Source organism: Motacilla alba, chromosome 1, assembly GCF_015832195.1.
Source record: "Motacilla alba alba isolate MOTALB_02 chromosome 1, Motacilla_alba_V1.0_pri, whole genome shotgun sequence".
Classification (NCBI taxonomy): Eukaryota; Metazoa; Chordata; class Aves; order Passeriformes; family Motacillidae; genus Motacilla; species Motacilla alba.
The window spans coordinates 58,351,868-58,365,759 of NC_052016.1; the positions used below are offsets into that span (position 1 = coordinate 58,351,868).

A 13,892-nucleotide genomic window follows, 5' to 3' on the forward strand; every position below is an offset into this window, starting at 1 on the left:
CATTATGTCTGAGGAGCTGGTTCTTTAGGGGAAGCGGCCATTCCTCTACCTACTTTGCTCATGAGAGGAGACTGTGATTTTGCCTCTCATTCAGCTGCCCTCACAATCATTCATAATGCCCCTTATCTACCATGACTGCCATTAAAATCTCTGGAAAACAGAGAAATTTGCATAACCTACCACCATGCAGGACAGTTTGCACCTATCTGTTAATATACAGATTTAATACTGTTGTGGATGACACCAAAGCCACAAAGTTCAGGAAAAGTGAGAGCTTGATCTACAGATAAAAATGAATCTGTTGCACCTTGTCCCACTCCTGTTCTGTGGTGCAGGTAGAAGCTACAGGTTTTAGGATTGACTAGAGAAGTAATTAAAATAAGTCTTACTTATTATGTGTATCAAATAGTTGTATATTTATGTATAATGCTCATATTATTTATTGCACATGACATTCTTGTACAGAGTGTAGTAACATATAAGCATTTCATAGTCCTTCCATGCTGATCTTGCTCAGCATGGTCTTATGAGCGCATTTGGTTATAACTAGCATGCCCTAATATAAAAATTTATTTGTTAGGCAAATAGATATTTTAGTTTGAAATACTACATTTTCACTTGTAGCAAAAGGGTTTTTTGTGGTTTTTTTTTTTAAGAAAAGGTTACATAGTGTGAGAAGCAATAATGGGAAACTGACACTCTTAGTAGCTATTGCAAAGAAATTACTCATAATCAAATTTTTAAGGAGAAGAGAGGCAAACACACTGGCAATAGAAGTATGTGATTTGTCTCTTCCCCATTAAGTCTTCCCAAGGTAATCCATAATATATCTTGAAATTTGAAACTGTATTTAGTAGAAACATATTACGATTCAATATTTGCATTCCCAGGTTTTATCTGTAATAAAGCGCACTCATTTTGAACCTTGCCATTGCTGAACAGGACTTTTACCTACTCTGTGGACCCTTTTCAGTTGTTGGAGATTGAAGAAAGAAAAAGGAAAGAGAGCAGCATCCTTGCTCTCACTGTGCTTTCCCTGCTGCCCAGTCTTGTTCCCAGGCAGCAAAGAGAGGAGAGCCTGTCTGTGCTGGGATCCCAAGGGGCTGATAAACAGAATGGAGGGGCAGGGGAGGTAATGTGAGAGGAAGAGATGCATCTGATACCAGTGTTTGGTGCTGTTTATAAAGGGATGTTTCTCAAAGCCTTGTTCTAATAGCCCTGTCAGATCTCTGCCACTCCTCCTGATCCTCCCATAGGCATTCCAAAGCAAGTTATCAGATTATTCCATATGTTGCTTCTGAGTTTGTTTTTGATCAGTGTTGCAATACCAATCTTTTTATCACATAAGGTTGGAGTAAGAATACAGTAATTCATGAACACAGACACAAAATAGCACCAAAACTTCAGATTTGCTTAAACCAATTATATAGTACAAGAAAATACTTTATGTCTGATTGCTTAACCTACAGGGGCAATATGTAGTGAATAGTAAATAAAAAAAGCTGCAGTCTTGCTGCTTAATAAAGGAAGGGGGAGAGCTGCTGGTATTCAAGCAGTTGCTGATCAAGCACAGATTCTTTTACTGGAGAATACAGTGCTGGAGTAATTCTCATCTCTCTCTTTTACTTCCTATTCCTGTAGGAGTCGCAAACATACTTTATATGGATCCTGTATATGTTTTTTTACCGTATATAGAATATTTTAAATCCATGGCTTGCTCTTTCTGTCTTGATTCCCCCACACTCCTTGTGCCAGACCTCAGAGCTGCATATGCACAACAGCCTCTATTACCCTCCTGTGGATGTATTTTCCCGAGTCCCTAGTACAGTATGCATATACTGAATTTCTTTTCTCTTCCTGTGGATCAATGCAAGTAATAAAGTAGTATCATTTGTCAGAATTTTTAGCCTCTCTTTACATTCTGTAACAATAATCTTTTAGGTCAGGAGACCAGAATTTCCAATTTATGATCACTTTTGTTAGGTTTTGATGGCAGAATATTCCTTTAATGTTTTTTTTCTGTAAAAAGTGTGAGGCAGTATTATGTTGATTCCTAACTTATTTGTGTCTGACTTTCAAATAGTGATATCAAATTCTTGCAGCATATTAAACACTGTCAGTGAGGAGGTAGAATAATGTTAAAATTTGTCTATAAAATCGATTTCACTTAAGCAGTTTAGAACACTGCTACCAAGATTTCATGGTAATGAGATAATAAGATTTTGTGTTGAAACACCTTGACTTATTTAAACATCCTTGCTCATGAGAGCATATATATATTGAAAAAATATATTTAACATATATATATATATATATATTGAAAAACTCATTATATGAGTTTTGGGATTTGAAAAAGCTGAGAAGCATGAAAGATTTTCAGGGTAATAAGTGTTTTCATGTGGTAAAACATTAAAATATGGTACGAGCATCATGTAGATGTCTTTGGAAATCAGTGAAATCACTAAATTGTTTTTCCTCTGCAGAAAGTGAGCAAAGATTTCTATGTATAGTTAAAATGCCCTCTGGGGTGAAATACATGTCACCTTCCACAGAACAAATCTGTAATCTGTAGCAGCCATTTCCTGATAACTGAGATGTAGGCATATCAACAGAGAGCCAGCTTTTAAGTTCTAAGCATAATATTCCTTCTTTGGGAATTTCTATTTCAGTAGGTAGTGTAGCACAATAGAAACACATTTCTAGATTAAGTAATTTAGTGCTGAGGACTGAATACTCATAGTGTGTGATATTGGTGTTTTTACGTTGAATTGGTTATAGTCTGATCCTATGGGCTGAATGAATATCACCAATTGCAGGATATTTGAGTTTCAGCCTGAAAGAAGTCTCTTTGGTTCTGAACAGCTTTGCAGTTTGAACAGAGTAATAAGTGGGGACCACTGGGAGTTTCCCTACAAAACAGACTCCTAACCCAAAGGCAAATCACAGAACCACAGCGGCTGAGGATGTAGGAAGCAACTGGAACCTGGAGGTCCTCTGGTCCTCCCTGCTCAAAAAGGATGGCCTAGATCTGGTTGCCCAGGACTATCTCCTGACAGTTTTTTAATGAGTCCCAAGACAGAGACTCTGTCACCTTGCTAAGCAGCTTCTCAGTGAAAAAGTGTTTTCTGATGTTCAGAGGGAGCCTTCTTTGTTCCAGTTTTGCCCATTGACTTGTGTCCTGCCACTGGGCACCACTGAGAAGAGCCTGACTCCATCTTCTTTTTAACCTCCCTTCTGTTATTTATGTATGAGATCCCCTCTGCTGCTTCTTTTCTGCAGTTTGAAGAGTCCAAACTCTCTCAGCCTTTCCTCATATGAGAGATGCTTCAATCCCTTCATGTTTAGTAGCCATTCATTGCACTCTTTCCAGTAAGTGCTGGGCTCCCTGTGGGAGCCCAGAACTCCAGGTGTGGCCTCACCAATGCTAAGTAGAAGGGAAGAAACACCTTCCTTCACCTACTGGCAGCGTCCTTCCTACTGCAGCTGAAGATATTATCCTTCATTGGCAAATGCAGACTGAACCACAGACTTGCCCTTTACATGCATTTGCCCTTCCTGCTTGTGCTTTCTGTTATGGTACCTGTGTCTGGTACCTTTTCAGCATCGCAGCCTCCCTTCTGCCAGACATCACCACGGCTGGGGCAGTGCAAGTTTGGGACAGATGTGCTCCAAGGGTTCCCCAGCAGCTCCAGTCAGGTGGCCAGTCTGCTCAGCTTATGGCCCATATAAAAAGGGGTGCTAGTCAGCAGACCTTTCTTTGCTGTGTCAGTCACTTGAACAAATGCACTTTCCCACTGTTTGGCTGTAATCAAAAGAAATTTTTTCAGGATTTCCAGCAGCTCTGAGAGCTCTGAAAAGGCTGGATGTGGTTTATGGGGTTACATCAATGATAGGAACCTCTAATTTGTTTGGAAAGAGAAGCCAATAGCTTATAAGTTGTCTGTTTAATTCTAGCATGGATAAAAAAACCCCAATGCTGGTACTTTCAATAGTTTCAGTGATAGAGGATTTCACACTGTGGGGGAAAGGGGATAATGATAAGACCAAAGGGACAAAGAGAATTGTGGTCACTGTGTGCAGTGAAAGCAAGGGAAATGATTCATGTATAATCTCAGAAATAAATTATTTTAAACTCAGTAAATATTTTAGCAATAACATTTTATATATGCATAGCTATACACACACACATATATATTTGTATCTTCATTTGCAATAAGATGGTGGTCATTTCTAACAAATTTGCTTTCCTTGGATCAGTACAGCACTTTACTGTGTTACTACTAATTGTCTTTTTGCAACTGTTAAATGATTGTTATATGCAATTGTTATATGCTTAAAAAAATCTGACAGTGCTTTGCAGAAAGACAGACATCTATCTTCTTGCGCTTCATTGATTTTTCAGTGTTGCCAAAAAACTTAATTTTAGATCAGATATGAATCATGATATGTTAAAAAATAACAAAAATTATTCAGTTTTCCTTGGAAAAGCTCCAAATTTGAGAATAATTAATGTGAAATGTGGCATTTATGATTTATTTTGGATTTTATTTTAAGTGGCTCATTTGTATATACTCCTGACTGTTAATGAAGCATGGTTTTAAATGTTGTTCAAAAATAACTATTCCTTTAATCAACATGGTATAGCATTTTATATTCTAATTTGAGTCATTTCAAATGAACTAAAATGCAGCACATTAAATTTGTTCTTTATTTTTAATGTGGTTTATGCTTAAATTTTATTTTAACATATTTATGACTGGTTAATGTGACTTTTTTTAAGGTTGTTACTTCTGAAACTTGTAAACATTGATGCTGAAACAAGAGATAATACATAAAATACCAAATAATGTATTGACACATTGACATGGTGTGAACTAAATAGAAACAGATCTATCTCAATGTTCAGTAGCATTAGGCTACTGGTAAATGCAAGCGAAGTTTAGTAGTTTATTTATTCTCTCTCAAGTCCAATGTAGGTTTTTGCATATTTTGTGGTAAGGAACTTGCCTAAATTAATTACTTTGTAAAACTTTTGGGTTTTTTTCAGAGCACGTTCAAATTTAAATCCGAGAGTGACATTCATCTGGCTGAGCACCATAAACAAGTGCTGTATGATGGGAAACTCGCAAGTAGCATTGCTTTTACCTATAATGCGAAGGCCACCGATGCTCAGCTATGCCTTGAATCCTCACCAAAGGAGAATCCTTCAATTTTTGTACATTCCCCCCATGCTCTCATGCTTCAGGTTGGTGCTCCTAAGCTGATGTTCTGTGATTAATGTTGGCTGAACATCACACGGAGGATTTATCTGCTAGCGTACAGAGATTGTTCTTTAGTGCTCTGTCAGCTCTTAATATAACTTTCACTTGAACTCTTCTTTCTTTGCTCCCTTTCTAAAGCAAGGAAAAAAATGTTCCATAAGAAATACAGACTTCATACTACAAGGCACTGTTTGCCACAATACTGGAAATTTTCTGTTTAATGTTTGCCTTTAAATATAGTCATTATAATTGAATTATTGAAACAAAATTTTAAAAAGTCTGCACTCAATTTGGTGCTAAAGTGCTTCAGAATTAAATTTTAACTGTCCTTTAAAATTGAGATTAATTGTAGATTTTCCTTTTTTTATGTCTCTAGGATGTGAAAGCTATTGTAACCCACTCCATTCACAGCGCAATTCATTCCATTGGAGGGATCCAGGTTCTTTTTCCTCTCTTTGCACAGCTAGACAATCGACAGCTGCACGACAGTCAGGTGGAAACAACAGTTTGGTAAGCCTCTTTTAACCAAGACTGAAACTAAATTAAGCTTACAAAATTTTTCATTTTGTTTGTGGGCATGTTCCCTAATTTTTTCTACATTTTACCCTTGTTTCTTTTAAAAAAATATAATTTTTTTAAAAATTGGTTTACTGTACAAAACTGATATGATTAAGTAATGAATTCAAATCACTCTAGAATCTTTAAGAATAGCTTTATGACAGTTCACCCAACTTCTGAAAGAACTCAATATGCTTTTCTTTAAGAGTGCAGTGTTGTTTACCTTCTCAAAGTCTGTGTCATTGGAATTCATATTTCATAGCATTCCAAAATTATTTAATATGTGTTCAGAAAGTCATAGAGCTGTGATCAGGCATTTTGTGACCATATTACAATTGCAATGGTGACTGGGGACATAACAAGAGAATTTTAAGCTGGGACCTGTGAAGTTTCTCCTCTGGCACTATGGAAGGCACCTCGAAGTTGAAAAGTCTTCACAGATGTTAAAAAACAGTTGAAAAAGACTACCTAGGAGTCTGTTCATACCCATGCTGACTTAGAATCATAGAATCTTTTAGGAAAAGACCTCTAAGATCATGTAGTCTAACCATTTACCTAGGACTGCAAAGTCCACCACTAAGCCACAACCCTAAATGCCACATCTGCACGTCCTTTAAATATCTTCAGGCATGGTGACTCTTTTCTCAAAATTAACTCAGCTGTGGTTATTTTTGAAAAGATCTCTTGCCCCATTCTTGCTATGGCAGGTGCCTGTCCTGCAGCACAGGATAGCTAAACTTCTCCAGAAAAATGTTAGGCCTAAATCTTTGAGGGTAACAAATCTGAAAGGATAATGCTGAACAACTGGCATGGTGTTTCCCTGGAGGATTATTTGTAACCAAAGCCTGCTAGAAAGAAGTGTTTAGGGACAAGATAAGCTGGCTTTTCTATTTGAATTAGGTGACAAAACAAGTGCGTAATGCTGTGCATGGGGCTTATTTTCCTGCTTATAATAGTCTTCTATTAATTATTCTGGATGTTTCTTATTGCATTAGATAGTTCAGTTAAACATAGTTAACTGAAAAATCAATTAACTAATACGAAAATTGCCAACGAATTTGGAAGACAGAAAAGCAGGTTGTGTATTAGCTACTGCGGAATATTTATTTTTTTAAGTTTCTTTTGCGGGATGTACTTTGCATTGAAGCATTGTAAAGTAAGGGAAATAGAAAAAGAAATGCTTGGTTTGAAATAAGCTTGGGGAAAAATCATTGTATGTTTTTATTTACTGGCAAAGCAGAAGACTGAAATGCTTTATTCTAGTTTAAGGAAGGTTATGTGTGTATGTGTCTCCACATAGGAATAAAATGTATGTTAAATTCATTAAGCAGCTGAATCTGTAGTAGATGACAAAGTAATAACTAGATATGTTTAAAAATGAAGAACTAATGTAATGTAAGTTTTAGAAGTTGAGATAAAGACTAATTCTTCCCAAGTGTGTGGTCTACCCAGTGAGTGAGAACATTCATAATGTTTAATTGAAAATGTGCAGAACATTTCTGGAGTTGGTTGAACTGTAAGCAGAAAAAAAAAAAGTTCTTGAATAAGTCAATGCATTTTTTCTATAATTAGATTATATTCTAAAAAGAGATCTGTAATTCATTGTGCTATATGATTGAACAAATGCATAATACAAGAGGATATGATTCTAACTCAAGACCATATTGAAAAAAGTTAAAGCAAATGGCTGCTTGATGAGGTGTAATTTATATGTTTATAGGTTTTGGTGTCTGTGCATTATTTTCTCATATGTTATTTAATAGGATATAAGTATCAAGAAAAATAATGCTGGAAGTGAACATGGAAGTAGGCAAATAAAAGAATAAAATATTTTGGGAACAAAGAGAGGAACTAATGGGGAAAGAATGCTAAACATGAAAAGGATCATTTGAGGAGTCGAATAAGGGAAGCAGTGCATTTAATGAGTCCTTTCCTTGTTCCCCCTTATTTATTAGATTATTGTCTCTCCTTATGTATCTGATGCTGAGTTATACCTGTCTTACCTATAAAAGTGTAACAACAACAGAGGGCTTTCCCAGTTCTACTGCTTTTCTGAATCCTTCTCACCTCTTTCTCTCCTGCAAATATCAAACGCTGTTTCAAATGCTCAGGATTTTCAATTATTTGATTTTTTGTTTGGATTTTTTTTTTTAATATTAGAAGAGCTTTATTAACAGAACCCAAAATCTCATCATCTAAACATAAAAAAATTATTAAAACTATCTATATTTCATAAGTAAGATAGGTATAATGGAGCATCTACTTTTTTCAGATTTATTGTTTGATAAGAAATAGGCAGGTTTCCTATCAATTGCTACAGAAACAACGCAGCTTGACAGGAATTAGTTTGGTGTATTGTTTTTATTTATTAGCTTAATATGAAAAATCGGTGAGTTTCCAATAATTTTTAATAATGTCTTCAGTTTAGTTGAATCTATCTTAAAGATCATGGCAGCAAATAAGATAAATGCCATGTGGTATCTTGTCTTCCTAACCTGTGCTCTCATCCTGTCTTTCAATAATTTACTTGTCATAGCTAGCAGAGAGATTTAAATTTGAGAGTTAATCTGGAAGTAATCCTTCCTGAGGTTGTCGCATTTGCCTTTGTGCCTCTCATGGAAAGCCAAGGTCCCAGTCCATTGCTGCCTCCACTGTAAAATTCAGAATTTGCATTGCTGAGTGCTGGTAACTCTCTCCCTCTCTGTTTTGAAGGGAAGAATGCTGGATATTTCTCCTGAAATTCCGCATCACTAGTGGGACCTAGCTGTGCTCAGATAAAATCAGTTGCTTGAATTTTCCCAAACTGTGACAGCCAGAATGTGATTTGCCAAATCTGTCTGCCTGGACAATCGTTTATAATGAAAGTACAATCACTGCAACATGTAGTAGAAATCTGTTGTAAGCTCCTAAACTGCTGTACCTCTGCATACTCTAGAAGATTCAGAGACTATTAAGGGTGGCTAATTTATTACTGGAATCTGTGTCACAAAATGTTTTGCCTATAAGCAGAGGTGACTTGCCTCTCTAGTTCTCTCACACCTATTCAGCTGACTCATGTTTTTGAATGAAATTTGATTAGTTGTCTTATTAGCTTCATCACATGTTATGAGAAAACAATTGTAAAGGCATAAGAAAGAAATCACTTCCCCTTTCTCTTCAAGAAGCTTACAGAAATTAAAAACATATTTAAACTGGAAGCTAAGGAAGCACTTTAGAGAGATGCATAGCTGTAGCTCATGGAAACATTTATTGTTGGTGTATGATTTTCCTTAATACTACATTATCTGTTTATGCTAGGAATAATTTTCAATAGTTATCATAATAACCACCTGTGATGGAGTTATTAATACAATCTTTTTGTATTACTTTGGAGAAGCTGAAAATATAAATAAAGGATTTTAATCTTTAATAAAGGATTGTTTCCCAAAGAGAATCAGACAAAACAAATACCTGTATTACTCTCTTTTATGTAGACTCTTCAAGTTAAATTGTCTGTAATTAATAATCATACTTGGATCTCCAAAGCAAGATGCCTATGTTAGCTAAAGGTGCCTTTTGTAAACGTAATTTGTACAGAACTTTGTAATACCTGGTCCAAGATTAAACTTATACTAAGGTGAATGTGACAGACAAAATTATCATGGGAATGAGGAGTCTGGAGAAACTGATCTATGTAGTGGTTTAAAAATAAAATAGAATAAAAGGACTGCAACAACCAAAAAACAAACAAAAAGCCAAGGCAAATTTCACATTTATCCTAAGGGCGCAAATTCCTGACTTCTAAGGTACTTCTTAACAGTATCATAACCACTGCAGGTACTGCATCATCATGCTTTGGTTTATCACCTTTTTTTCTCCTGCTTAATAATGGAAAACTACTGGAATCTTTTTTCCCCAGAAATTACTTATATTTTCAGTAATTATCATAGTTCTCTGATTTAGTGTTGGTTGACATATATAGTTTCACTTTCTATCTAAATCTTGGCTCCCCTGAAGACAAACTGATGTGTTTTAGGAAGGGCATGGTATAGAAGAGATGTAGGAATGGGCTGAAGTACCTTTATATCTAGGGGTGTTGAAAGTAGGAAAGAATGGAGAGAAATTTAGTGTGCAGTGCACAGAATGTTGCAAGTTTAATGTGTAATGCCAGTTACTGTGCAGCAATCTGATGCATGTTAGTTGCTGGTAAGTTTGTTAAAATCTGTTTGAAAAATTGTTCAACTTAGTCTTCTCAGTAATATTATTTTCCCTCTGTCAACAACAACCTTTTAAAAATAATTATTTTGGCAACTTGTTTCTGCTGATAAATATTTTCATATTTCAAATCTTCAGGTTTAATTTGTGTTCAGCTGCCAAGGTGAATAAATAAATTGAGTATCCCTAGAAGTTGTTGAAAGTTCTGGGTACAGTCTTCCAAATTAGGCAGATGAAATTCTTAGAATGCAATATTAAGGAGAAAAATACATTACTTCAATATACATTTTTATATCTAGATACACATTTCATTATCTGAGAATTCAACCAGATCAGATGCTCTCTGGCATAATATGTAAGGAGAAAAACATTACCTGTGAAACCAGTGTTGTGTGCAACAGCTGTTACTTAGTGCACTTTCATTCCCCCCTCCTCTGCCAAAAAGAAAGTTTCACCTAAAAGAAGTCTAAGCAACTCCCTCTCTGAGGGAAAAAGTCCACAAAACAAAACCCAAGCCATAAATACCATACAAGTCCCCACCCCCTTCCCAAAACAAAACAAAACAAAACAAAAAAAACCCAAAACACTCAAAAATAAGGCCCCAACCCCACAGACAGCATGTAGTCTGTTTTCTGCCTATCTCTGATCGTCTTCAGGTAGTAATACCTTCAGTACAGTACATGCAGTGAGAATTTAAAAAACTTCCATTTTGATTTTATAGTTCCTCTATGAGTTAAAATATTACAGATCTTTTACTTACCTAATTTCCTGCATAATAATGTGGGTGAACTGCTAGTTATATTCAATTATTATGTTAATTTTTATCAATACTGTGGTTCTATACAGTATTCACCTCAAACTTCATTGCACCTCTATGTGCCTGCCAGATGGTTCTCTGTAACTGCTGCATTTTCTGGTACTTGGATTTTTTTAATGCGCTTGAAGGTGTAATGATGCATTCATGTGTGCTATCCCAAGATTTGAATTACTATATACTGCAGTCAACTCTATTATTTATGGTGGCAATCTTGGATAATGCAGAAGTATTAGAAGTTAGAGTTACTGCCTGCAGACCTGAGCTGACTGTGCAGGGCTGGATTGAGGTATCTTTATGTGTCTGGATCAATAGGTGTTAAAAGCCATTTTGGAATTAAGTGAATGCATAGCTCATACACAAAGACATTGGCTAAATTAATACATTTTCCTAAACTAGGAACACTGGCATCACTCTGCAGTAGCAGCTAAGGTAGCTCTGTGCAGAGGTAATGTGGGCAGGCAGGATTAATTAGTTCAGCCATAGCCAGCATAGAGATGGTTAATATCTAAAAAGAGAAATTTGGGCACTTGCTACATGTGAATTACTGCACTTTTTTTTGAGTGAGTCTTTCTTATGTAGAACCAACTTGTCTGTTTCTGTGTCTGTGGCATGGTTAGATATAAACTGGTCACTTATGATTTTTGAGTTGACTTGCAGTTTATGTGTACTAAATAGAGGGAAAGAGGGAAAAATCTTTATTGTTGTGGTGTCAGCATGTCTTACAACTTCCACTCAGAGTCTATCAGAATTTCTAACAGCCGTATAGAGATTGTATTGATATGAGATAAGAATAACTTTAGCCCATGAGTTTACATCTAAATTCATAGAATGAACAAGTAAACTGTGATATGAATTTAAAGACTTTTGACAAAGTACTTCTGAGAATAGAAAATTAACTTAAGTCTGTATATGGTACAAAAATCTTTAAAAGCCAATTTAAGCATACTTCTTAATATTTCAGTATAATATTAACAGTATTTGCTATTGTAATCTGAATTCTAATTCTGCAAAGATGTATGGTGTTTCTTGACTTTATGCATAATGGCTTAAGTCATGAGGTTACTCATAGAGGATGGTAGTAAGCAGGATCTATCTAAATGGAATTTTCTTTCACCTCTTCAATTAAAAAAAAAATCTAAATTTAAATCTTCAACACTTTATGTGAGCTGCTCATGGATTTCTATGTAGTAAAAATGATTGGATTCTTATTTTAGATGACAGATACAGTAGAAACTTTTGGTTGGGGTAAGAAAAAATTGATGCGCATAATCTGGTTTGAAGTTGATGTGACAGCTTGCAAGGCTGTTTTGATAAAAGCTTTGGAGTACTGTAAATGGATATTATCTGTGTTCTTTTATTGCTGACACTCTGTGGAGCAGTCTGTATGCGATTTTAGATGGATTATTATGACCATTCAACAATGAAGAAAGACAAGGCACTATTTCATGTTCCCAGCTTGTACTTTGGCTACTCTCTGTTCTTTTGCATGGCAGCCTTACTCAAGAAATAGAATAAATCTTGTCTTCCTCAGCACTTTGATTGTATTTTGGTGCTGGTATGGATTAACGAATCTCAACATTTATTTCAAAGTAAGAGATTCTATTTGAAGAGCAAGTGAACCTTTAGATGACTAGATACTGTAAGTAAAGTTGAAATGTATCAGATGCAGGTTGGATATTTTCTTTAAGTCCCTTTTTCATACCTGCAAAACCCACAGTTTTCACTCTTGCCTGTGCCTACTACCTATGTGAGAACTTTCACAGGTGCAGACACTTGTCTGTACAGCTAGGAACTGTTACATCTCTTTAATTTTTAGAAAAGGCATAATGATTTTACGGATGCATTGTACATGCACTATAATACATTCTGTCATCTACCTTTTTGAGATATTTGAAAAGTAATTTTAAATACTTCCTTCCTGTCACTTTTTTTTTTCTTTCTCCCTTTCCTCTTGGTTTTTCAGCAACAGAGGAGAGGAGTGTTTTTTTGTTTTATTCTCATCACCCAAGAGTCAATTATGATTTATTTTCCCTGTGGTGAATTGATCTGTCATATGTTTCCACTGCTGGTTTTCATAACATAGTTTCACTTTCCTGGCAATTCCACCCCCAGTTTCCTGGCAATTCCATATCTCTTATGTTTCTATACTGTAACCTTTTCTGAACACTTTCCCTCCCTGTACTTTCTGAACACTTAACTTGAAGATACTGCTGGGATGGACTGTTGGGTGATTTCCTTGTAGCCTCTGGAGTCCCACTCCTACCATTGTAATATGTGAAAAATCACTGGAGAAATTTTCCAACAGGAAAAATAAGAATTGCATTCTTTTAAGGAATAGTTCACCACCTTAAGCCTATTTCCATTCACTTAATAGCTGATGATTATTGAGAAAGCAACATTTTTAATCTGAAAAAAAACCCTTGTTCTTTTCATGCAGTGCTACCCTATTGGCTTTCTTGGTTGAGCTTCTGAAGAGTTCAGTAGCCATGCAAGAACAAATGCTTGGTGGAAAAGGCTTTCTAGTCATTGGCTATCTCCTTGAAAAGGTATGTTTGGAGGATTTTTATCTTTGTTCTCAGTATTTCTACTGTCATTGTGGTACTTAGAATCACTTGGCTCAAATGTCTGGTGGAATAAAATACATTTGTGACATACATATTGCAAATTAAAAATATTTTATAAATTGTCTTCAGGAGTCTCTTCATTTTCCTCATCCTCATATATACCAGTATTCAAAGAATCAATTTTCTCGAAGTGGTTCTGTTCTCTTATTTATGTTTTTACTTTAGATTGGTTTGTAAATCACTTTAAAGTATTTACATTTCTGCATTTTCTGTCCCCCCAAACTTGCTTAGGAAAGTTCTCTTGTTACTAGTTTGTGCAAAGCAGAAATGTCATAACTGAGATTTTTTTTGTATGTGTGTGTGTGCGTGTGTATGTAGGTTAATAAAAGTTAAATTAATCTCCTGTGAAAATTCCGAAATTGTCAAAATAGTTGTCCTGTGTTTTGAAGAAAATAACCTGTTACAAAGTTTAATTTCTGAGAAAAAAATTGGTGGGGC

At 35.6% G+C, this 13,892-nt stretch overlaps 1 protein-coding gene across 14 annotated transcripts in view; it reads left to right on the forward strand.

Annotated features, from left to right (window-relative positions):
- NBEA (neurobeachin) overlaps positions 1-13,892 on the forward strand; it is a 455,021-nt gene that overhangs the window by 106,374 nt on the left and 334,755 nt on the right. For all 14 annotated transcript variants that reach the window (XM_038127945.1, XM_038127964.1, XM_038127973.1 and 11 more), the window contains exons 9-11: positions 5,048-5,245; positions 5,638-5,771; positions 13,268-13,376. In XM_038127945.1, coding sequence (XP_037983873.1) covers positions 5,048-5,245; positions 5,638-5,771; positions 13,268-13,376 — 441 coding nt within the window. The remainder of the gene's footprint in view (positions 1-5,047; positions 5,246-5,637; positions 5,772-13,267; positions 13,377-13,892) is intronic.